The following is a 25,558-nucleotide window of genomic DNA, read 5'->3' on the forward strand; positions in this document are numbered from 1 at the left end:
ACTTTAAAGCTTATGATAGTTTATATACTTTTTAGCTCACACGGAAACACAGCTACAAAGACTCATGGACTGTCTCTCCCATGCCTGTAACTTGTACTCCTTGACTATAAGAATCTAGAAAACTGTGGTTATGGGACAAGGTGTTGCATCTCTGCCCCTGATCTCACTAAATGACTCCTCATTGGAAGTGGTTACCAAATTCTGCTACCTTGGATCCACGGTGACAGACAATCTGTCCCTTGATGCAGAGCTCGATACATGCATAGGGAAAGCAGCTACCACCCTTGGCTGACTCACGAAACGCGCGTGGGGTAACACCAAAAAAATGCTATGGACAACTAAAGAGGTGAGGGACAACATTAAACTAAAAGGTAAAACATACAAAAATGCGAAAAAAGCACGAATCCTGGCAAATGGGGAAAAATAAAAAACAGCAAAGGGTGACAAAAGAGATTGCAAGAACTACAGAAAGGGGGTATGAAAAGGGATATCAAAATCAACACAGAAAAATCTGCAAGTATATTAGGAAAAAGAGGTTGGTCGGGAAATATTGTCATTGAAAATAAGGAAATGGGTATGCTGAATAATTGCTTTGTAACAGTTTTTATCGCTGCTGGAAATTCTAAGGAAACTAATATTGAACCAGGGACTCACCAAATTAATAAAAGCAAAATAACAATAATGAAGAAAATATTTGCACTAAAGAGTGACAAAATCCCAGGACAGAATGATTTCCATCCCAGGGTTTTAAAGGAGGTAGGTGCGAACGTTGCACATGTCCGAACTGTAATCTTCCAAAGTTCTCTCGATTTGCGAGCCATTCCTTTAGATTAGAAAATTGTGCATGTCACTGCACCATTTAAGGTGAGAGGGGAAAACCAGGGAATTATAGACCAGTTAGCCTAACATCTGTTGTCAGGAACTTACTTGCCAGAGTCCATAATTAAGGGTGGACTGACTGAACATCTTGAAAATTTTCAGCTATTCAAGAGAGCCAGCATGGATTTGGAAAGGGTAGGTCATGTCTGATGAATCGGATTGATTTTTTTTTGAAGAGGTAACTAAGTAAGTGATGTGGCAATAACAGAAATGTGGCTTAAAAACAATGAGGACTGGGTGCTTAATATAAAGGATATAAAGTCTTCAGAAAAGACAGGGAAGGAAAAAAGGGAGGTGAGGTGGCAGTACTGATTAGGGAAGACATTGTAGTGTTGGAAAGAGGGGACGTCCTTGAGGGGGAATGGACAGAATCCATTTTGTTAGAGTTGAGAAGCACAAAGGGTATAATCACACTTCTAGGGGTATTCTATAGGCCTCCAAATAGTCAGAGAGAGATAGAGGAACAAATCTGCAGGGAAATCAGAGATGTGAAAGAACTATAGTGTAACTATATACTGGGGGACTTTAATTACCCAAATATCGATTAGGATAATGTTAGAGTAAAGGGAAAGGAGGGGGAAGAATTTCTGAAATGTGTTCTGGAGAACTTCCTTGATCAGTATGTTCAGAACCTAGCTAGAAAGGAGGTATTGCTGGATCTGGTGCTGGGAAACGAGGTGGGGCAGTTGGACCAATGGTCTGTGGGGGAGCACTTAGGTAAGAGTGATCATCGTACCATAAGGTTTAGAATTGTAATGCAGAAATGCAAGGAACGATATAAGGTACAATGGCTAGATTGGAAGAGGGCTAATTTCAATGTCGTGATAAAGGATCTAGCCAGGATAAAATTGAACTAAAGACTGACCGGAAAAAACTGTAACAGAACAATGGGTTACCTTTAAGGAAGAGATGCTTCAGGTATAGACTGGGTACATTCTAACAATGGTGAAAGGTAGGGGAACCAATAACAGGACTCCTTGGATGACGAGAGGGATAGACATTGTGATGAAGCAAAAAAAGAGGGTATATGATGCATGTCAGGTGAATTCTTCAAGTGAGAACCAGGTCACATACAATAAGTTGAGAGGGGAGGTGAAGAGGAAAATAAGAGTGGCAAAGAGAGAACATGGGAATGGAATGAGAGTCAACATGAAAGGGAACCCAAACACCTTCTACCAGCCGAAAAATAGTAAGCAGCAAGAAGTAGAATAGGGACATATTAGGGACAAAGAGGGTAATATATGCTTAGAGGCACAGGGCAAGGCTAGATTAATTAGTACTTTGTATCAGTGTTTACTGAAGAAGAGGAATCTGACAAAATATTGATAGAAGCAGAGAGATAGAGGCAACGGATAGGGTAAAAACTGAGAGGGGGAGCTACTGGATAAGTCATCTAGTCCAGATGGCTCACATCCCAGTTTGCTAAAGAAAGTGGGGGTAGAGACAGTGGACAGGCTTGCCATAATCATATAATCTTCCCTCAATATGGGGTGCTGCTGGAGGATTGGAGGGTGGCAAATGTGACACTTTTATTCAAGAAAGGGTGCAAGGATAGTCCTAGCAACTACAGGCCAGTTAATTTAACATCAGTGGTGGGTAAAGTTTTAGAAACAATAATCAGGGAAAAAGACAACAGGCACTTGGAGAGGTTTGAGTTAACTCACCACGCCTCCTTCGACAGCACCTTCCAAATCTGCGACCTCTTCGACATAGAAGGACAAGGGCAGCAGACAAGTGGTAACACCACCATCTGCAAGTTCCCCTCCAAGCCACACACCATTCTGACTTGGAAATATATTGCTGTTCCTTCACTGTCACTGGATCAAAATCCTTCCCTAACAGCACTGTGGGTGTACCCGCACCAGATGGGCTGCAGTAGTTCAAGAAGGTGGCTCACCATCACCTTCTCAAGGGCAGTTAGGGATGGACAACAAATGCTGACCGTGCCAGCGACACCCACATCCTATGAAATGAATTTTTAAAAATTAAGGATAGCCAGCACAGTTTGTAAAAGGCAGGTCATGCTTGACTAATCTAATTAAATTTTTTGATGAAGTAACAGAGAAGGTTGATCAGGGATAGGCACCAACATGTTGCACCACAGACATCTGACAAAATTATTGACTTAGCCACGGACATGGGGGCAATTAATCTGTATATAAAGTGTATAATCCAATGCCATCAAAACACAGTTCAATTTAAAACACATTTCTCCCTAGAAATAAAGTAGCTAAGCATACAAACATCAATGGAGAGTAGCAGTATTAGCTAGCTAACAAGCAAAACGGTATACAATGCCAATGCAAATGACCTTTGTTGCCATGGTGCTATTTGCACCATGTCACAGGGCGGTAAATGGACCTTAGTGGATGACCTTTGTGGATTCGCACTGTGTTAGGAGTGCAAATTCATCCAATAAACCATGAAACTCAAGGAGAGGATTGTTATTGTGGTTATTGGATTGACACAGTAGGAAAATCAGCAAAAGGAAGAGGGACCATTTCTCTCAGTGCTGTAGTCAAAAGACAATTTAATCCGTGATGGTCTCTGTGCAACTTCTCCACCTGCTTACAATATGTGTCTGAAGACAGAGCAGCCAACAAAAGGGTAGTGATCTTCATATCAGGAGAATTTTATAGGATGGAGCATATAGTACTTCAGGCGAATCATGTAACAGAAAAGCAGAGTGGGACAGGAAGGGACAGAGAGATTAACGGTAGGTAGCCAAATCTAGTTTATTCATCTTTACAGGCTATTAAGCTAGGTCCTGGATTCTAAAATACAGAAACAACAGAATCTCTCATGGACAAAATGTCATTTCTCACTAAAGCTAGTGACACAAATTCGATAAACACAATTACAAATAAAGAGTGCCCTTCAGTTCCTCCAATTAAGCAATTCTCTTAAATTCACCTATGTCCATATTTCAGTCTATCACTGTCGATTCCTAATCAACTCTGACAAGATAACTGTTAACAAAAGGCTTTTCTGCAAATGTTTGAGCTTTTTTTACTGCATATATTAATCAGTTACAAAATGTTTAGTTACTATATGTCAGATTGTACTTGAAACTAACCAATCTATGTCCAAGCCAAATCCATTACCTGTTAGCAAAGGTGCACTTTTAACCTAATGTAATTATATGATACAGACAACTTTCAAATGACATTGGCCGCTCAGGTTATCTGCCCTCTAAATGGATAGTAATTTATGTTCATTGCAGTTACCGATCTTTGACATTCTTGTAAAAATTGACCTTTAATCAAATTCACAGTTTAAAAACAGCAGTTAATGACTGTTTCTAACACGGTCATTGAAACATAATACATTTTTCCTACGTCTTCCCCGACAGTTTGTTAAACTACAAATGCAGCATAGATTTTGTTAAGGAATCGTAGATAGTTTAACATAGCTTAAGGTTTATTAAAGCTATCTGTTACACTGTATTTGCAAACTATTGTCTATGGGTCAGCAGCATCCTGTTTTTGCCAATATCTCGCAGCCCTATTTACCATACTCTTGTATTCATGAGGAACTTAAAGTGCTGACTTCTGGAGATTCCTTGGATTTTCATGCCTGTTTTCCCCTTAATGCAGGTTCTAGAACAATATGATTCCAAATGGATTGCGGCTGAATTGTGATTTATATAGAAATAAAAGTCCAGCAACTTTAAACATGTCACTGAGCTTGTGTCCCCAGTGAAAAAATGCATGCCAAAGCATAGAAATTAAGACATTCCCTAAGTGACTTTTGCCATTTAAGAAATGTTTACATAACACATGCCTTTAAACATGTGTTTTAAAATAGCCTAGCCGCTAGATATCTTTAAAACACAAGGTTAAAGACTTGGAGCAGGGGTGTCCAACTTATTTGTGTGGGGGGGGCACATTACAAGTTTTGTTTTACATAGGTGGCCGAAGAGACAATTTTGGAAAGATAACGACATTAAAAATTCATCTAACTATTCATCAAAACAACAATAAACATGCAATTTTTGTTCAGAAGCTTTGCATGAGAAGACTAATTTATTGACTTACTTTCTTGTTTCGATGTTGGACACTGATTTAGTGAAATACCTGTCATTGTATTTGCTTGCACAAGTAGTCAGTGTCTACTTGCACACTTCTTGCAGCGATGTGTGTATTCTGGATAGATGTCCATTTGTCAGGAGAGATCTTGATCACTCTCTGTCTGTCTGTCTGTGTCTCTCTCTCTCTTTTTCTCTCTCTCTCTCTCTCCCCTTCTCCCTCTCTGTCTTGCCCCATCTCTGCCTTACCTCCTCTCTGTCTTGCCCCCCTGTCTTCCCCATCTCTCTCTCTTCCCCCCCCTCCTGTCTTCCCCACCCCTCTGTCTCCCCCCCCCCCCGACTTTCCCCTGACATCCCCCCCGTCTTCCTGCCCATCTTTCCACCCTGTCTTACCCCCCTCTTTCCCCCCCACCGATCTTCCACACCCACGTCTTCCCATTCTCTCCCCCTCCACCCCCCCCATCTATTAACGGCCATTTAAGGGCCTCTTTCCCCCCGCCGCTGCAATTTAACCAGCAGGTAGTGCCTCCACCACACAGGTAAGTCGCCCTTAAATGTGCGGATTTGGGATGGTTCACACCTCCATTGGCTATCTGTGCCCCATGGAGGACCTATGCTGGCAAAAACAGTACCATTCTGGACCCTCCGTCCCTGGATCTCATGCCCACCGTCCCACATACCCCTCTCGGGCCTTCTCGATGGCTCCGGCAACCCCACCTCACTTACCTGACATCTTGGGTTCCAGCGCTGGGCCTGGGTCCAAGGCCTCTGCAGTACCGGCAGTGGTCACTGCTCCCAATGGCGCTGCTGAACTACTGGCCCTGTGATTGGCCGGCAGCTCTTGGAGGCAGGATGCACATCTTTAAAGAGTCAGAACTCCTGGAGCTGGGCATCTTGGTTCAGGAACAGCATAGGATTGCGCCGAGGGGCTCAAAGCGGCCTGGGTTTCCGTTCCCTTTTTTGGCTCGGTGCTAGGAGCCCCACTGGTGCCACAAAATCTAGCCCAATGTGTGTAATACACCCACAGTGCTTTGAAAGGTGGGAGTTCCACTATGTTGACAAAACGACAGTGAAGGAATGGCAATATAGTGCCATGTGACAATGGTGAGTGACTTGGAGGGGAACCTGCAGGTGTTGGTGTTTCCATTAAAGGTCTGCTCGGGTCTGCGAATGAAACCCGACCTGAGCCTGACAGAACCACATCCGACCCGGCCTGAGTCCTCTTTCCCACGCCCGACCCGACCTGACCACCGGAATATAATCAACTTTATTGAAGAGGCCGTGCTCTACCTTTGATGGAATCGCTCACTGCAGACTAGTGCGGAGTGCTTCCCGCCTTGACGTCCTGGATGTCACTGTGCCTGACTCAAGCCGAGCCCAAATGCCAGACCTGGAAGAGCGACCCGACCCGACCTGATCCCAACACATGTCGAGTGCTGTCAGGTTCGGCTTGGGTAGCCATGCTCTAGTTCCCATGCGTCTGCGGTCCTTATTCTTCTCAGTGGTAAAGATCATGGGTTTGGAAGGTGCTGTCAAAGGAATCTTGATGAGTTGCTGCAGTGCATCTTATAAATGGTACACACTACTGCCACTGTGCACCAGTGATGGAGGGATTGAATGTTGAAGGTGATGGATGGAGTGCCAAACAAGTGGGCTGCTTTGTCCTGGATGGTGTTGAGCTTCTTGAGTATTGTTGGATCTGCACATATCCAGGCAAGTGGAGAGTATTCCATCACATTCCTGATTTGTGCCTTGGTCAGGAGGTGAGTTATTCACCACAGAATTCCTAGCCTCTGACCTGCTCTTGTGGACACAGTATTTATATGTCTGGTGCAATTACATTTCTGATCAATGTTAGCCTCCAGGATGTTGATAGTGGGGGATTCAGTGACGGTAATGCCATTGAATCTCAAGGGAAGATGGTTAGATTCTCTCTCTCGTTGGAGATGCGCATTGCTGTTTTATTCCTGAAAGCTAGTCAGTGAAGGATGATACTGGAGCCAGTCTGTACTTAGTCTTAAATTTATTCAGTGAAACATTGCAAACATACTCCTCCTAATTCAATGGCACCATAGTGTCAGTAAGTGTCTCTTTTACATGCTCAGGTGAAACCCCAATCAATGCCCTCCACCTGCTTATAACTAAACACTATTGATGTAGAATTAACAATTACCTTGCACTTGTGTGGCATGAATGTTACTTGCCACTTATCAGCCCAAGCCTGAATGCTGTCCAGGTCTTGTTGGATGTTGAGAGAATGCTCAACCTACTTGATGACATCATTGTCCAGGTGCCGATCAAGCGGGCTGCTTTTTCCTGGATGGTGGTGTTGGAACTGCACTCATATGGTGGTTAGATTCTCTCTTGTTGGAGATGGTTATTGCCTGGCGTTTGTGTGGCATGAATGTTACATTGTCAGCAGTGTAGATTGAAGCATAAATTTACAAAGAGATATTGATAGAGTCATAGAGTCGTACGGCATAGAAACAGTCCCTTTGGCCCACCCCGCCCATGCCGACCATAATGCCTATCTATACTAATCCCACTTCCCTGCATTAATTCCATATCCTTCTATGCCTTGCTCATTCAAGTACCTGTCCAGATGCCTCTTAAATGTTGCTACTGTTCCTGCCTCCACCACCTCCTCAGGCAGCTCAATCCAGATACCCACTATTCTTTGTGTGAAAATTTTACCCCTTTGATCCCCTTTAAACCTCCTCCCTCTCACCTTAAATCTCTAGTTTTAGTCACCCCTACCATGGGAAACAGATTCTGGCTATCTACCCTATCTATGCCTCTCATAATTGTTTATACCTCTATCATGTCCCCTCTCAGCCTCCTTCGCTCCTGGGAAAACAGACCCAGCCTATCCAATCTTTCTTTGTAAGTCAAGCCCTCCAAACCAAGCAACATGCTTGTGAATCTTTTCTGCACCCTGTCTAGCTTAATCACATCTTTCCTGTAGTGCGGCGACCAGAACTACACACACTACTCCAAATGCAGCCTAACCAACGTTATGTACAACTGTAACATGACGTCCCAACTCTTGTACTCAGTGCCTCGGCTGATGAAGGCAAGCATGCCATACGCCTTCTTCACCACCCTGTCTACCTGTGTTGCCACTTTCAGGGAACTATGTACTTGCACCCCAAGGTCTCTCTGCTCAACAACACCCCCCAGGGCCCTGCCATTCACTGTATATGTCCTGCCCTGGTTTAACTTCCCAAAATGCATCACTTCACACTTGTTTGCATTAGATTCCATTTGTCAATCCCTTGCCCACTTTCCCAGTTGATCTATATCTTAGACAACCTTTTTCATTGTCCACTATACCACCAATTTTGGTGTCATCTGCAAACTTACTAATCATGCCCCCTACATTCACATCCAAGTCATTAATATATATGACAAACAACAGAGGGCCCAGCACCAATCCCTGTGGCACATCACTGGTCACCGGCCTCCAATCTGAAAAACAACCCTCCACTACCACCCTCTGCCTCCTATCACCAAGCCAATTTTGTATCCAATTTGCTAGCTCACCCTGGATCCCATGTGTTTGAACCTTCCGGACCAGCCTACCATGCGGGACCTTGTCAAAGGCCTTGCTAAAGTCCATGTAGACAACGTCCACCGCCCTGCCCTCGTCAATCCTCTTGGTCACCTCCTCAAAAAACTCAATCAAATTCGTGAAACATGATTTCTCACGCACAAAGCCATGCTGACTATCCCTAATCAGACCTTGCCTTTCCAATGCATATAAATCCTGTCTCTCAGAATCCCTTCCAATAACTTTCCCACCACTGATGTAAGGCTCAACGGCCTGTAGTTCCCTGGCTTATCCCTGCTGCCCTTCTTAAATAAAGGCACAACATTAGCTGTTCTCCAGTCTTCCAGTACCTCACCTGTGGCTAATGATACAAAAATCTCTGCCAGGGCCCGATCAATCTCCTCCTTTGCTTCCCATAACATCCTAGATACACCTGGTCAGGCCCTGGGGATTTATCCACCTTAATGCGCTTCAAAACCTCCAACAACACCTCCTTTGTAATGTTGATATGCTCCAGGATATCGCTGTTCCTCCCTTGAACTCACCAGCTTCCATGCCCTTCTCCATGGTAAATGCAGGTGAGAAGTATTGATTTAAGACCTCGCCCATTCCTGTGGCTCCACAGGAGGGTAGGCGGTGGCAAAGTGGTATTATCACTGGACTAGTAACCCAGAGACCCAGGGTATTTTTCTGGGGACATGGGTTCGAATCCCACCACAGCAGAAGGTGGAATTTGAATTCAATTAATAAATCTGGAATTAAAAGCTAGTCTAATGATGGCCATGAAACCATTGTCGATTGTTGTAAAAACCCATCCGGTTCACTAATGTCCTTTAGGGAAGGAAATCTGCTGTCCTTAACTGGTCTGGCCGACATGTGACTCCAGACCCACAGCAATGTGGTTAACTCTTACATGCCCTCTGAAATGGCCTAGCAAGCCACTCAGTTGTACCTAACCGCTACGAAGTCAATAAAAAGGAATGAAACCGGACGGATCACCAGGCATCGACCTAGGCACCGGAAACGATAACGGCAAACCCAGCCCTGTCGACCCTGCAAAGTCCTCCTTACTAACATCTGGGGGCTTGTGCCAAAGTTGGGAGAGCTGTCCCACAGACTAGTCAAGCAACAGCCCGACATAGTCATACTCACGGAATCAGACCTTACAGACAATGTCCCAGACACTGCAATCACAATCCCTGGGGACGTCCTGTCCCACTGGCAGGACAGACCAGCAGAGGTGGTGGCACAGTGGTATACAGTCGGGAGGGAGTTGCCCTGGGAGTCCTCAACATCGACTCCGGACCCCATGAAGTCTCATGGCATCAGGTCAAACATGGGCAACGCAACCTCCTACTGATTACCACCTACCGCCCTCCCTCAGCTGATGACTCAGTACTCCACCATGTTGAACACCACTTGGAGGAAGCACTGAGGGTGGCAAGGGCACAAAATGTACTCTGGGTGGGGGACTTCAATGTCCATCACCAAGAGTGGCTCGGTAGCACCACTACTGACCGAGCTGGCCGAGTACTAAAGGATATAGCTGCTAGACTGGGTCTGCAGCAGGTGGTGGGGGAACCAACATGAGGGGAAAAACATACTTGACCTCGTCCTCACCAATCTGCCTGCCGCAGATGCTTCTGTCCATGACTGTATTGGTAGGAGTGACCACCGCACAGTCCTTGTGGAGTCAATGTCCCGCCTTCACATTGAGGATACCGTCCATCGTGTTGTGTGGCACTATCACCGTGCTAAATGGGATAGATTTCGAACAGATCTAGCAATGCAATGCAAACATCCATGAGGCGCTGTGGGCCATCAGCAGCAGCAGAATTGTACTCAACCACAATCTGTAACCTCATGACCCGGCATATCCCCCACTCTACCATTACCATCAAGCCAGGAGACCAACCCTGGTTCAATGAAGAGTGCAGGAGGGCATGCCAGGAGCAGCACCAGGCATACCTTAAAATGAGATGTCAACCTGGTGAAGCTACAACACAGGACTATCTGCGGGCCAAACTGCATAAGCAGCATGCAATAGACAGAGCTAAGCGATCCCATAACCAATGGATCAGATCTAAGCTCTGCAGCCCTGCCACATCCAGCCGTGAATGGTGGTGGACAATTAAACAACTAACTGGAGGAGATGGCTCCACAAATATCCCCATCCTCAATGATGGGGGAACCCAGCACATCGGTGCGAAAGATAAGGCTGAAGCATTTGCAACAATCTTCAGCCAGAAGTGCCGAGTTGTTGATCCAGCTCGGCCTCCTCCTGAAGTCCCCAGCATCACAGATGCCAGACTTCAGCCAATTCGATTCACTCCGCGTGATATCAAGAAACGACTGAAGGCACTGGATACTGCAAAAGCTATGGGCCCTGACAATATACCGGCAATAGTACTGAAGACCTGTGCTCCAGAACTTGCCGCGCCCCTAGCCAAGCTGTTCCAGTACAGCTACAACACTGGCATCTACCCTGCAATGTGGAAAATTGCCCAGGTATGTCCTGGACACAAAAAGCAGGACAAATCCAACCCGGCCAATTACCTCCCCATCAGCCTACTCTCAATCATCAATAAAGTGATGGAAGGTGTCATCAACAGTGCCATCAAGCAGCACTTGCTTAGCAATAACCCGCTCAGTGACGCTCAGTTTGGGTTCCGCGAGGGCTGCTGACCGCATTACAGCCTTGGTTCCAACATGGACAAAAGAGCTGAACTGAAGAGGTGAGATGCGGTGAGAGTGACTGCCCTTGACATCAAGGCAGCATTTGACTGAGTATGGCATCAAGAAGTCCCAGCAAAACTGAAGTCAATGGGAATCGGGGGAAACCCTCCGTTGGCTGGAGTCATACCTAGCGCAAAGGAAGATGGTTGTGGTTGTTGGAGGTCAATAATCTGAGCTCCAGGACGTCACTGCAGGAGTTCCTCAAGGTAGTGTCCTAGGCCCAACCAACATCAGCTGCTTCATCAATGACCTTCCTTCAATCATAAGGTCAGAAGTGGGGATGTTCGCGGATGATTGCACAATGTTCAGCACCATTTGTGACTCCTCAGATACTGAAGCAGTCCGTGTAGAAATGCAGCAAGACCTGGACAATATCCAGGCTTGGGCTGATAAGTGGCAAGTAACATTCGCACCACACAAGTGCCAGGCAATGACCATCTCCAACAAGAGAGAATCTAACCATCTCCCCTTGACATTCATAAGCATTACTATTGCTGAATCCCCCACTATCAACATCCTAGGGGTTACCATTGACCAGAAACTGAACTGGAGTAGCCATATAAATACAGTGGCTACAAGAGCAGGTCAGAGGCTAGGAATCCTGAGGCGAGTAACTCACCTCCTGACTCCCCAAAGCCTGTCCACCATCTACAAGGCACAAGTCGGGAGTGTGATGGAATACTCTCCACTTGCCTGGATGGGTGCAGCTCCAACAACACTCAAGAAGCTCGACACCATCCAGGACAAAGTAGCCCGCTTGATTGGCACCCCATCAACAAACATTCACTCCCTACACCACCGACGCACAATGGCAGCAGTGTGTACCATCTACAAGATGCACTGCAGCAATGCACCAACGCTCCTTAGACAGCACCTTCCAAACCTGTGACCTCTACCACCTAGAAGGACAAGGGCAGCAAATACATGGGAACTCCACCACCTGCAAGTTCCCCTCCAAGTCACATACCATCCTGACTTGGAACTATATCGCCGTTCCTTCACTTTCGCTGGGTCAAACTCCCTAACAGCACTGTGGATATACCTACCCCAAATGGACTGCAGTGGTTCAAGAAGGCAGCTCACCACCACCTACTCGAGGGCAATTCGGGATGGGCAATAAATGCTGGCCTGGCCAGCGTCGCCCACACCCCATGAATTAATTTAAAAAAACACATAGATTACCACACTGATCCTTAAGGGGACCTACTCTCTCCCTATCTACCCTTTTACTCTTAATATACTTATAGAATCTTTTAGGATTCTCCTTTATCTTATCTGCCAGGGAAATCTCATGGCCCCTTTTCGCCCTCCTAATTTCCTTGTTAAGTGTACTCCTACATCCCCTATACTCCTTGAGGGACTCGCTTGATCCCAGCTGCCTATACCTGACAAATGCCTCCTTCTTTGTCCTGACCAGACCCTCAATATCCCTCGTCAACCAAGGTTTCCTAAACTTGCCAGCCTTGCTTTTCAATCTAACCGGAGCATGCCAGCCCTGAACTCTTCCTGTCTCACTTTTAAAACCCTCCACTTGCCAGACATCCCTTTACCTGTAAACAGCCTCTCCCATTCAACCTTTGAGAGGTCCTTTCTGATGCCAACAAAATTAGCCTTCCTCCAATTTAGGACTTCAACTTGAGGACCAGTCCTATCCTTTTCCATAACTATCTTGAAGCTAATAGAGTTATGGTCACTGGTCCCAAAGTGCTCCCCCACTGACACATCAACCACCTGCCCAGCCTCATTTCCTAACAGGAGGTTGAGTGTAGCCCCTTCTCTAGTAGGGCCATCCACATACTGCTTCAGAAAACTATCCAGGACCCTTAGCAAATTCTTTCCCATCTGATCCCTTAGCACTCAGGCAGTCCCAGTCAATATTAGGGAAGTTAAAATCACCGACTATTACAACTGCTCCGGTTTCCTCCCACAAGCCAAAAGACTTGCAGGTTGATAGGTAAATTGGCCAGTATAAATTGTCACTAGTATAGGTAGGTGGTAGGGAAATATAGGGACAGGTGGGGATGTTTGGTAGGAATGTGGGATTAGTGTAGGATTAGTATAAATGGGTGGTTGATGTTCGGCACAGACTCGGTGGGCCGAAGGGCCTGTTTCAGTGCTGTATCTCTAATCTAATCTAATCTAATCTAACCCTATAATTCCTACACCTATCTGTGATTTCCCTACATATATACTCCTCCAATTCCCTCTGACTATTGGGGGGCCTATAGTATAATCCCATCAAAGTGATCACCCCTTACTTATTTCTAAGTTCTACCCATATGGCCTCGCTGGACGTTCCCCCTGGGATATCCTCTCTAAATACTGCCGTGATGTCCTCCCTGATCAATAGTGCAACTCCCCCTCCTCTCTTGCCTCCACTCTGTCACGCCGGAAGCATCGCTACCCCGGAACATTGAGCTGCCAGTCCTGCCCATCCCTCAACCACGTTTCGTAATAGCTATAATATCACAATCCCATGTACCGATCCATGCTTTGAATTCATCTGCCTTAACTCTAAGGCTTCTTGCATTAAATTAAATGCAGTTTAGCCTACCAGACCTTCCAGGCTCCCTGTCCTGCCCCTGCCTCTGCCAGGCCTGCCTACTGGACTTGCTTGCTTTAACCTCTACATTTGCCTCAACTATCTCATCGGAGAGACTACTACTTTGGGTCCCACCCCCCTGCCAGACTAGTTTAAACCCTCCCGAGTAGTACTAGCAAACCTCCCCGCAAGGATATTGGTCCCCTTCCAGTTCAGATGCAACCCGTCCCTCTTGTACAGGTCACCTCTGCACCAGAAGAGATCCCAATGATCCAAGTAGCTAAAGCCCTCCCGCCTACACCAGCTCTTCAGCCAAGCATTCATTTGCCTTATCCACCTATTCCTACCCTCACTAGCACATGGCACAGGGAGTAATCCTGAAATTACAACCCTAGAGGTCCTGCTTTTTAACTTTCTGCCTAACTCCCTATATTCACTTTGCAGGACCTCATCTCTCTTCCTGCCTATGTCGTTAGTACCAGTATGGACCACGACCTCTGGCTGCTGTCCCTCCTCTTTCAGAATGTCCTGCAGCCGTTCCGAGACATCCTGGACCCTAGCACCAGGGAGGCAACATACCATCCTGGAGCCTCGTTTGCAGTCACAGAAATCCTATCTTCACCCCTTACAATAGAATCCCCTATCACTATCGCTCTTCCTCCCCTTTTCCTTCCCTGCTGTGCAGCAGAGCCCTCCATGGTGCCACGAACTTGGCTCTTGCCGCTTTCCCCTGGGTGGTCATCCCCTCCCCCAACAGTATCCAAAGCGGTATATCTGTTTGAGAGGGGCATGGCCACAGGGGACTCCTGTACTAACTGCCTGAGCCTACAACTCCATCTGGTGGTCACCCATCCCTTTTCTGACTGTGCAGCCATTATCTGCAGTGTGACCACCTCACGAAACGTGCTGTCCATGATGTCCTCAGCATCGCAGATGCTCCACAGTGAATCCACCCGCAGCTCCAGCTCCGTAATGCGGGTAGCCAGTAGCTGCAGATGGATACACTTCCTGCACACATGGTGGTCATAGCTTAAGTGAATAGGCAAAACTGTGACAAATGGATTGCAGTGTAGGAAAATGTGAGGTCATCAACTTTGGACCTAAGAAGTATAGAACAGGGTACTTTCCAAATAGTTTTTAAAAAAAGCTAGAAACGTTGGAGGTCCAAAGAAATCTGTGGGTCCAGGTATGTATATCATAAAAATGTCATGAACAGGCACAGAATATAATCAAAAAGCTAATGGAATGCTGGCATTTATCTCTAGAGGACTGGAATACAAAGGGTAGAAGACATGCTTCAGCTAAACAAAGCTCTGGAGTACTGTGAGCAGTTCTGGGCATTACATCATCAGAAGAATATATTGGCCTTGGAGGGAGCGCAGCATAGATTTACCAGAATGATACCTGAAGTCCCAAGGGTGAAATTAAAAGGCGAGATTACACAAACTAGGATTGTATTCCCTGGAATTTAGAAGGTTAAGGGGTGATTTGGTCAAAGTTTTCAAAATATGAAGGGGAACAGATAGGGTACATACAGAGAACTATTTTCGCTCATTGGGGACTCTAGGGTTAGGCTTCATCAAAAAATTTGAGTCAGAGTTTTCAGGAGTTAAATCAGGAAACATTTCTTCATGCAAAGAGTAGTAGCAGTTTGGAACTCTCTTCTGCAAAGAGCAATTGATGCTAGTTCAATAGTAAATTTTAAAACTGAAATTGATAGATTTTTGTTTTCCAAAGGTAGTAAGGGATATGGGGCAAAGGTGGGTATATGAAGTTCGGTCACAGATCAGTCATGATCTCATTGAATGAGGAGTAGGCTCGGGCCTAAATGGCCTACTCCTAATCCTATGTTCCTAGAACAGTGGCTTCAGAAAATGGGCTCCTTGCGGGAATAGTTTGGTCTAAGAAGAAGTAAGTAAATATATCACTAAAGAAGAGGTCAACATCTGATTCTAGAACCTTCCTTCTGTGCTATTAGCATAAGAATTTAGCATGATGTTGAGTACTTGTAGATGCATTCACCCCCCTTCCAACCTGTACCCAATAACAAGAAAGAAGGAATTACATTTATAGAGGGCCTTTTGCAGCCTCAGGATTTTCCAAAGCAGTTTACAACCAATGAAGTAATTTGGAGGCACAGGAAATGTGGCGGCCAATTTGTGCACAGCAAGCTCCCACATAACAGCGATGTGATAATGACCAGATAATCTGTTTTAGTGATGTTGGTTGAGCGACAACTATCGGCCAGGACACTGGGAAGAAATCCCCCTCTCTACTTCAAATGTAGCCATATTGCCATGGAATCTTTTTACATCCGCCTGAGAGGGCTGACAGGGTCTCGGTTTAAGGTCTCACTGAAAGATGGCACCTCTGGCAGTGCAGTACTCCTTAGATTTTGTGATCAAACCTCTGGAATTTGGCTTAAACCCACAACCTTTTGAGACAGGAGTCTATCACTAAGCCACAGTTGCCACACACATTGGAACAAGGACAGGCCATTCAGCTTCAACTCTGTGAACAAAATGTAAATGTAAATAAAAATTCTTCTGTGAGAATTTGCGTGAGTATCAAGTATCATGGTTTGAGTTTTCATGTAATGTAATGGCTTTTAAATCAAATAGATAAGTAAAGATTAAACTAATGTCCATTTTTTATTTTGTTCTGTAGCATCAGTACTAGAAGACCAGTTGGAAAAGCTGACTTCAAAGTACAGCCACACCACTCCAGTTATACTGGATGTGAAGAAAGACGGAGACAAACTTTCCTCATTGGTGAAATCGCATGACCTTGTGATCAGGTTAGTTTATGTCCTGCCACTCGTATAAAGTTTTCTACTCGCCAATGGAAACGTCTTAATTCAGTCTTGACATCACCTCGCAGAGTAAACCTCTTTCCCTTGAGGATAGAATTTTATCTTCTTTAGGAAGCTGTTTAAGAAGAATTTTTGGTACAGTGTATTCGTTTCATGCTGAGCAATGCCATGGAGCAGTAGAAAGCTAGTTATATTGTGTGATGATATTTCTGTTCCTGATTGTAGCTGAAGAGATAGAGGGAGAGCACTGAGCAGGTGTAGAGTTCCATTCTGAGAGAGGGAATCTCAGTAGGATCTGTTGGGTTTAATTTTTGTATTACTAGTGTTGTAAGCATTCGAGAGAAAGTCTTAGACTCCGGTAAAGGTTAACTAACAACTCTTTATTATTCAGTTACTATTATTCACTCTCCACAAGCCACCTAAGCGAACATCCTTTGTGCTGCTGTACCTTCTTCTTCTCAAGCCTGTCTCATGTGACTGTTACATCATCGCTCATACAGTGGGTGGGGTCTCTCACTATCTTCGGTATTAACCCTTTAACAACCTTATACTACATCTCCCCTCAAGTCTTTATCCAACATTTTTCCAAATATATATACATTTATAACTTCTCTACTACTCTGTCTCCCCACACCCCCCCCCCCCCCCACAAGTCTCTGATTTTACAGATTCAGTCTCATCGGAGGTTTGATAATTCTCCCTGAACTGGTTGTAATCTGTCTGGGACGATCAGTAGTCTTCGTAGGAAGTCTAGTTTCTGACCTGGTGTTTTGTTTCTACGGGTTGTAGTATTCCATTCGGTTTGGGTTTGTTCCTTTTCATCTGGATCTTGCAGATGGATTACTGGCTTTTGCTTTTGCGGAATAAGAATGATATTCCTCCAATTCCTTTGCATGTTCCTTTAATTCATTTGTACAAACATACAATCGCTGAGTCCTCATGTTTATGGATTACTGTACCTTCTCATTCCAGGTCACATATCCAAACTTTTTGACCATTGTTTAAATTGGGCAGCTTCTCGCTCGAAATCTCCTATTGTAATTCCGGGTTTGTTTCCATCTGTAGGAGTTTTCTCTTTCTCAAACTTTCTCGTAGTCTTGTGTTCTCAATGCAGGCATTAATTGTTGAGGCAATACTGGAAGCTGTGTTCTTAACTTCCTTCCCAATGGTAATTCTGCTGGTGACAATCGCACAGTAGAGCTATTCGACGATAAACTCGGAGTGAGATAGGAAGATCTTCATTTTTCTTGAGTAAAAAATTTTATGGTTCTCGCACCTCGTTCTGCCTCGCTATTGGACTGTGAAGACCTCGGTAAGCTCGTAAGATGCTGAAAGCCCATCTTTACGGCAAACTGGATAAAACATTTGTTCTCAAACTGTGGTCTGTTGCCTCATTAATATTTCATTCAGAATCCCATGTGTTGCGAAGCTGTCCTTAAGGATTCTGATAACTACCTTGATGCTTGTAGAACGTAATTGTCAGACTTCTATCCACCTGGAAAAGTAGTCGATAATGATAATATATGACTTCCCACCAAGGATGAATAAATCCATGCCTAGTCTTTGCCAATAGCTAGTTGGAAATTGGGTAGTCAACAGCGGTTCGCGGTGTTCTGGCCTCTGTATCACGCATGTCTGACAATTGTTGATCATGGTCTCATTATCCTTAGATATCCTATGCCACCATATTGAAGATTGTGCCCTGGCTCTGCACTTGATTATACCCAAATGGCCTTGGTGTAATCGATCTAAGATATCGGATCTCATTGAAGTAGGAATAACAATTCTTTCATTGTAAAATAATAAGTCATTAATTGTGGTAAAGTATTTCCTATACTCATGGAATGTCTTCATTGTTCTCCCTTCTGGACTTCCTTGTGGCCGCCAATGTGTACAATATTGTCTCATGCGAATGTACTCCTCGTCATTCTTCTGTGCTTGTCATATTTCTTGCAACTTCTGTGTGCTTGTTGGCCAACTTTGTGCTGTGTGTTGCGAGTGTGACTCTGTCACCTGCGAATTTCAAGTCTTCCTATGATTGATGATCTATGCTTGCCCTTGATAGTGCATCGGTTGACGATTGGAAGGAATTGTTTACCTTTGTTTGTTTGACTTTGGTTACCTTTTTAATCAGCTGCAGTTGTAAGCGTGCATTGCTTCTCCGTAAAGAAAATTCTTGATTGTATGAGATGTATAAGGTCTCTAGCAGTTTTCTTCCTTTATGCTGAAGACTTGCTTGGAGTTTGCCTTTTACTCGCAGTTGTGTCCCGCCTGGACCATGCAACTGTATATTTGTCAGTTTCAGGTACTGTGTCTTCACCCAAGGCTCTTGGTCAGATAAAACTGCTAGTCCCTATGTCAAGCTTAAAATTCATGAGGTGTCCATTCACATAGGTGTGGGCTATCCAGAAATCTTTGTCCGGATTACTGATTTCTTCCAAGAAATCTCCTGGTTCTTTCTCTTATGTATATTGTTGTACTTGATTCACTGTTCTTTGCATGAAGGTCTTTTGCTTTGTACCTTTTAAGCAAAGAAATTTTGCTGTGGCACAACTTCCTATAGTGTCCTGTTTTTACACAATTAAAACACTCAGCTTTACTTGCTGGCTACTGCTCTCATCTGTGGGTCTTCTTGGCTCCACAATATTGGCAAGGTTTTCCTTTGTCATTCGCCTTCTCATCTGTATGTTTTTTCTGTTCCTCAAAGTGTTTCCCTGGCTTTGGCTTAACCAGTTGGGTGGGCATTGGACTCCTTCTCATTCGCAGCTTGTCCTCAGCTCGTAGGATCTCCCTATTCCTTTTGCGACCTACAACCATGTCTTACAATTTGAATGGTCTTTTCCAGTGTAACGCCTTCCTTGTATTGCAATAGGTCTGACAAGGATTCATCTACAATACCGAATACTATCCTGTCTCTGATTAGTTCTGCCTTTAATTGGCCGTATTCGCAACCTTCTGCCAATCTATTCAGGTCATTAATATAGGAGTCAACAGATTTGCCAATCATCTGTGCCCGCTGATTAAATTTGGCTAATTCCCAAGATTTTATTGGTACGGAGATTTAAAATACTTATCAAAGGCTTGGAGCACCTCTTCGAATTTATCAGTTGCCTCATTGATCCCTCGTCGGACAATTATATCATCATCAATCGCACCTACTGAACATAGAAAGGTCTTCCCTTGTTCCACTTCAGATTTTGTATGGAGTTGCAAAGCGATTCTAAACCTTCAGAACCATTATTCTCCATAATGCCCAGTTTTGACTCTGATTGGGTCCCTCTTGATTCTGGAAACTCTCCGGCATTACCAATTTTAGGGTGCTCCCCTCTCTTTAAGAATTCTGCTTGTTTTTTTTTATCAGGTTTGGTTGCTTTCATGGATATGTCCCAGTTTTCGTGGGTTTCCCACTGTTTTAATAGCTTTTTTATGGTTTTCCCATTTGCGAAATTCAGTTTTATTTCAGGCTTGCTTGCCTATTGGATGCGTCCCTGCTGTTTTTGAAGTTTTCCGTGCTTTTCAGGAGTTCCCATGCTTTTTGGGCGGTTCAAGCTCTTCGCCCTTGCGTTCAGCCCTCGTGAAGGTTTGGGCATTTCCCCGTTTTATTTTTGGAACAATGCCTTTAGAAAATTACTTTAAGCTTTTCAAAGGTTTTTAACGTGATCCCCGACCATCGGTATTGTGACTCACCTGATCGCTGGATTCTACTTGCAGGCCACCATGCTTCTGTTCTGTGCTGCAGCCTGTATTTCTGTGCTCTGACTCACCAAAGCTGTGGAGTTCTTCACAGCTTCTTCTGTAGGTAAGTAGTTTTCTTCCTATACCGGGCCAGTATTTATCTTTAAACTTCTCTGGTGTTCCTTCCAAAGGTAAGGAGATCTTCAAATTCTCCTGGTAGTTTTCACCATGTTGGGTTTAGTTGTTTATATTTGTAGCATTGTAGGACGTTATAGAGAAAGTCTTGGACTCCGGTAAAGGTTAACTAACAACTCCATTATTCACAATTACCATATACACTCTCTGCAAGCCACCTAAGTTGGCATCCTTCATGCTGTTATACCTTCTTTCTCTCAAGCCTATCTCATGATTGTTACATCATCGCTTGTACAGAGGGAGGAATCTCTCTCACTGTCTTTTGTATTAACCTTTTACAACCTTATACTACAGGATCTTCGAATGATGTTGACTTTGGGATAAATAAAAATACCTTGTAGTGGATGGAGGCTGCATGTGAGGATGATTTTATCACATAGCTTCTGTTTAAATGAAGATTCTGTATACTTTTTTTTTGTCAGCCCTCCACCTGAATAATTACCACAAGTTGTGAATTTTATGGAAGCACAGGCCTGTATTGCCCGTCACAGGCCTGTATTGCCTGTCATAGGTTCCCCCCCTCCCCACCTCTATCACAGGCTCACACGGTCTGCCATAGCCCCTCACTGTCTGGACACAGGCCCGCCTGGTTCCTCCCACTGCCCCCCACCCCTGGTCTACCACAGCCTCACACTGTCTATGAAAGGCCACTATTGGTGCTCTGAAACAATCTTTGATTTTTCATCCCTGTCTAGTTTACTACCTGGTCTTTATCATCCCATGGTGATGAAGGAATGCATCAATCAAAAAGTGAACATGATAACAGCAAGCTACCAGTCTCCTGAAATGAATGAAATGCATCAAAGGTTGGTATTATATGAAGAGCTGGTTGCTCAATGTGAAATTTTACCCTTTTCACCTTTCGAGTCTTTAGAATGTCTCACTGAACTTTCAGCTGAATGCTATTTAGTTTAACATTTGTCAAGTGTATTGACTCCACCTGAAAATACATTTAAAAAGCTATTTTTTTCTTTGTAAAGCCCCAACTGTTCAAAATTACGAGACGTTTTGATAAAGTAAATTGGGAAGAACTATTTTCACTGGTCAATATGGCAGTAAGTAGAGGATGTAAATTTATCGCCAAATGAACAAAGGGAGAGGTTAAGAAAGATTGCTACTTGGAGGATTGTCAAGACATGGAATATGGTACCAGAATCAATAATGGACACAAATCCATGATAGCTTTTAAAATGAAAGTGCATAAGTATTTGAATATAAAAATGCAAAGGCTTATGGGCCAAGGGCAGATATTTGAGACCAGAGGCTGGATTTTAATCCGGTCAGCAGGAGCGGGAGTGAAGGTGTTAGGGTGGCCGAGAATTCGGGGTGGACGGCTCGCCCAGAAACCCGCATCATGACGTTGGTGCCAGATTTTGTCAGCGACGAGAAAGCTCCAAGGCGGTGTTGCCACTAGGATGCAGCAAGATTGCAACTTGAATTAGTGAACATCCAGTTGGAATGCATTTGTGTTGAATTGAACAGTATTTTATGGGGGGGTTTTAAATTTTGGCAATAGCACATGTAGATCATGTGCCTTCAGAACCCTGGTCGTTAAAAAGTTGGGGCACCAAGGCAAGGCCTCAATGCCACTGTGGGATGGCAGCCATGGGAAGCATTGAAGAGGGGGTTGTGGAGGCTATTGCTGGCCTGTGGTGCTGGGCTGTCTGCAAGGGTGGGCACTGAGGGGCATTAGTGTGTATTCAGAAGGGGCATAGCAACTGGAAGGTCCCAAGGCAAGTTCGTTTCTGCAAGAACAGTAAACAGGAGGGATAAAAATCATCTGGCGTCCGTCTCATACACCCCATCTTTGTGGACCCCTGTGCCGCACAGCAGCGACTCAGAGGAGGGCCAGGATCCAGCTGGGCCTGCCTGTGAAGCTCCAATAAGAGAGCGGTGGCAGCCAGCTACGCCAAGAAGGCCCTATCCACTCCAGAGAGTGTACCAGACTGGCCTCAGATACCTCCAACTGTCCGAGCGGCAGTGTCAGCACAGAATGTGGCTCTGCAGGGAGGCCATCATTGACTTATGTGCTATGCTGCAGGATGAGCTACAACCCAGGGGCTTCAGTGAGCACCCAAAGCCCATGATCCTGAAGATCATTGTGGCACTGAACTTCTATGCATCTGGCTCTTTCCAGGGATCCACTGGGGACATGTGTGGAATCTCCCAGACAGCAGACCACTGCATCAAGGATGTGACTAATACCCTGTTCAAGAGAGCTGGTGACTATGTGCAGTACCAGACCGACCCTGACAGTCAGGAGTAGAGCGCCATCGGCTTCGGTGCCGTCCCTGGATTCCCACAAGTGCAAGGTGTCATTGATTGCACACGTGGCCATCAACAGGAAGGGCTTCCATTCAGTCAATGTTCAATGGTCTACGACCACTGAAAGTGTTTCCTGCAGGTGTGTGCCTGCTTCCCAGGAAGGAACCATGATGTCCACATACTTCAACTGTACCAGGTGCCTTCAGGAATGGATTGAAGACATGGCTACTGATGCCTGTGAGGAACCCTTGCACTGCAGCAGAAAAGAGGTAGAATACCTTCCACGGGTCCCTCCAAGCGACTATCGAGCAGGCCATTGGGCTGCTGAAGATGCGATTCCGGTGCCTTGATCGATCCTGTGGAGCTCTGTGGTATGCCCCAGCGAGGGTCTTGCATATCGTGGTGGTCTGCTGTGCTCTGCACAATCTAGCACTGCAGAGGGGGGACGCCTTGCATGAAGAGGACATGATTGATCAGGCAGCAATGGACCTTGATTCCCATGGACCAGATGCCAGAGCCATGGACAGATGTGCACAGGAGACATGAGACAATCTCATACATACCCCCTTCCTACCCCCATGATGATCTCCCAAAGTGCACTCAGTAAAGACTCACCTCACTGTGTTCTGCCTATCGATTCCTTCCTATAGCACTCCAGTGCCTAGCGCCCAGGTTCACCAGGCCTACACTGGCAGCCTATTAAGTGAGTAAGGGTGAAGGTTACATCTCACAATTCAGCCGTGAAAGGGTCAAGGTTAGAGTCATTTACAGCATTGAATCTGAAATCTATTTATTCCACCAAATACAGGAGCCAATGCAAAGGCCACAATTAATACACCCGTGAAGTGTGTTCAAGTGCTCTTTTTACATTTTCATGTGCTGCTATGGGGTGCGACCCCTGCACTGGCAGCTGAGGTGGAGGCAGGTTGCTGATCAGACTGTCCTTTGGTCTGGGATGACTTTAGCTGGTGTCCTGTGGCTGCCTGAAGCCTGGAGGTCCCTGGCTGCCTGAGGGGTTCCTGCACATGAATAGGAGCTTCTTAAGTTATTGCAGCTACTGGAGCTGGGCTCACTGGCAGAGGAACTGCTGTCTGCACTCAGAGCACCTTGAGGGGTGCCCTCAGATGTGGAGGTCAGCCTCTCCTCCTCCCTTTCAAGGCTCACTTGAACCTCCTGCTGACCATAGAAGGTCAAGTACTTGGAGAAGACCCCAGGCGCTGTGTCCCTCTCTCACCTTGTCACTGCTACGTTGAGCTCATGGCCAAGAAGATGGTGTGCAGGTCTGTGTACATTTGTGGGATCTGGAGGGTAGCCAGTCTCACGGTGGAGGAGGTCACACACTCATATGTCTGAGACATGGTAGCACTCTTGGCACTCTTGGACTCCTCCATCCTCAGCTCATGGCCGCGCAGGTCCGCCAGATGTTCCCTTACTTCTCTCTGCAACTCCAGCATGAACTATGCTGCCGACACCAGAAGCCCGTCATCAGTCTGGGGCCCAGCATAGGCCTGGCATCCCACAGTCCTCCAACTGTCAGTGGCCTCAGCTGTGACAGCCTCTGTCAACTGCTCGGGCACGGGTGTGGTGTTCTCACCATCTTGTGACCCTGAATCTAAGCCTGAGCGCATGCCCACTGTTGTGAAAGTATCTGCAGTGGTAGAGGTTGCAGGGGAATGGTGTGGACGGTGCATCCTCTGATTACCTCACCTCCTGCTCCACAGGTAAGCTGCAGGCCCCCTGTCCCAGCAGCTGCGCGTGCCTCCGATGTGCCATGACCTGCATGACAGAACACAAACATTTGTGGGTTTGATTGTTCAGATCTCCTCAAGCCAACCATGTGTGATGTGGATCTGGAGAAGTGTAGTAGAGAACACATGAACATAATGTTGCGTCATTTTCTTGTGCGCACACTCCAGTCTCACCATCTGCAATTGCATGGCCGCCCTGCACCCCCATTAGCTCAAGAGCCGCCTCTTCTTCTGCCAGCATCAGAGAACAGGCATCAGGGATCCCACCGCCCGTCCTTGATGTCTCCCCAGTGTTGTGGGCCCATTTCACCTGCAAGTGTAAATACTGTTAGACTTTGCATGAAGAGCAACAGTGACAGCTCCTTGTCCCCTGATGGGATCTCCTAAATGATTCCTTCCCACGTCCATTCTCGGGGGATATAATGGGGGTGATCTCTGAAAGATGACGGCCTGTCGCCAAGATGCAGCCATGCATCTGCCAGCACGTGACGGAGTTGCCACCACATTTGTGGTCACTTTGTCCTCCTGTTGCACTCCCTCCCACAAAGCCACATGCAAGCCCCAGAGAGGAGATGGGTACGCAGGACTCACCTTGCAGAGTGAAGGAGGTAATTGACCCTCTTGCGGCACAGGATCCAGTTCCAGGAAGTGATTCCACGGCTGCTGACACCTCTGCGATCTCCATCCAGGCTTGCTTGGTCAGGCGGGAAGGTCTCTTCTTGCCATCCCTTGGAAAGAAGACCTCCTGCTGCCTGTCCCTTGTAGCCTGGAGGAGAATCTCCAGGGAGGCATCATTAAACCTTGTGGCCACCCGGGGTCTTGCCACGGACATGGTCCCACTTGGCTCCCGGTCCATGTAGTCGGTCCGCGGTCCTGGTGCAGAAGCTGTATCAGCAGTAAGGGAGGGTCCAGGAATTATAACAGCAGCAGCAGCAGTGGTTGGGGGGGTGGGGTCCAGGAGTTATAACAGCAGCAGTAACAGTAGTGTAGGGGGTTCCAGGAGTTATCACAGTCGTAGTGGTAGAGGGGCTGTGGGGGGGAGGGGAGGGGGGGGAGGGTTCAGGAGGTATAACAGCAGCAGTAACGGTGGTGTAGGGGGTTCCAGGAGTTATCACAGTAGTAGTGGTAG

At 45.9% G+C, this 25,558-nt stretch overlaps 1 protein-coding gene across 1 annotated transcript in view; it reads left to right on the forward strand.

The window, feature by feature from the left end:
* Positions 1-25,558, forward strand: part of LOC137379354 (alpha-aminoadipic semialdehyde synthase, mitochondrial-like) — a 70,243-nt gene that overhangs the window by 13,718 nt on the left and 30,967 nt on the right. The window contains exons 5-6 of the mRNA XM_068050059.1: positions 16,402-16,531; positions 21,112-21,222. Of these exons, the coding sequence (XP_067906160.1) occupies positions 16,402-16,531; positions 21,112-21,222 (241 nt within the window). The remainder of the gene's footprint in view (positions 1-16,401; positions 16,532-21,111; positions 21,223-25,558) is intronic.

This window comes from Heterodontus francisci, chromosome 18 (genome assembly GCF_036365525.1).
Source record: "Heterodontus francisci isolate sHetFra1 chromosome 18, sHetFra1.hap1, whole genome shotgun sequence".
Taxonomy (NCBI): Eukaryota; Metazoa; Chordata; class Chondrichthyes; order Heterodontiformes; family Heterodontidae; genus Heterodontus; species Heterodontus francisci.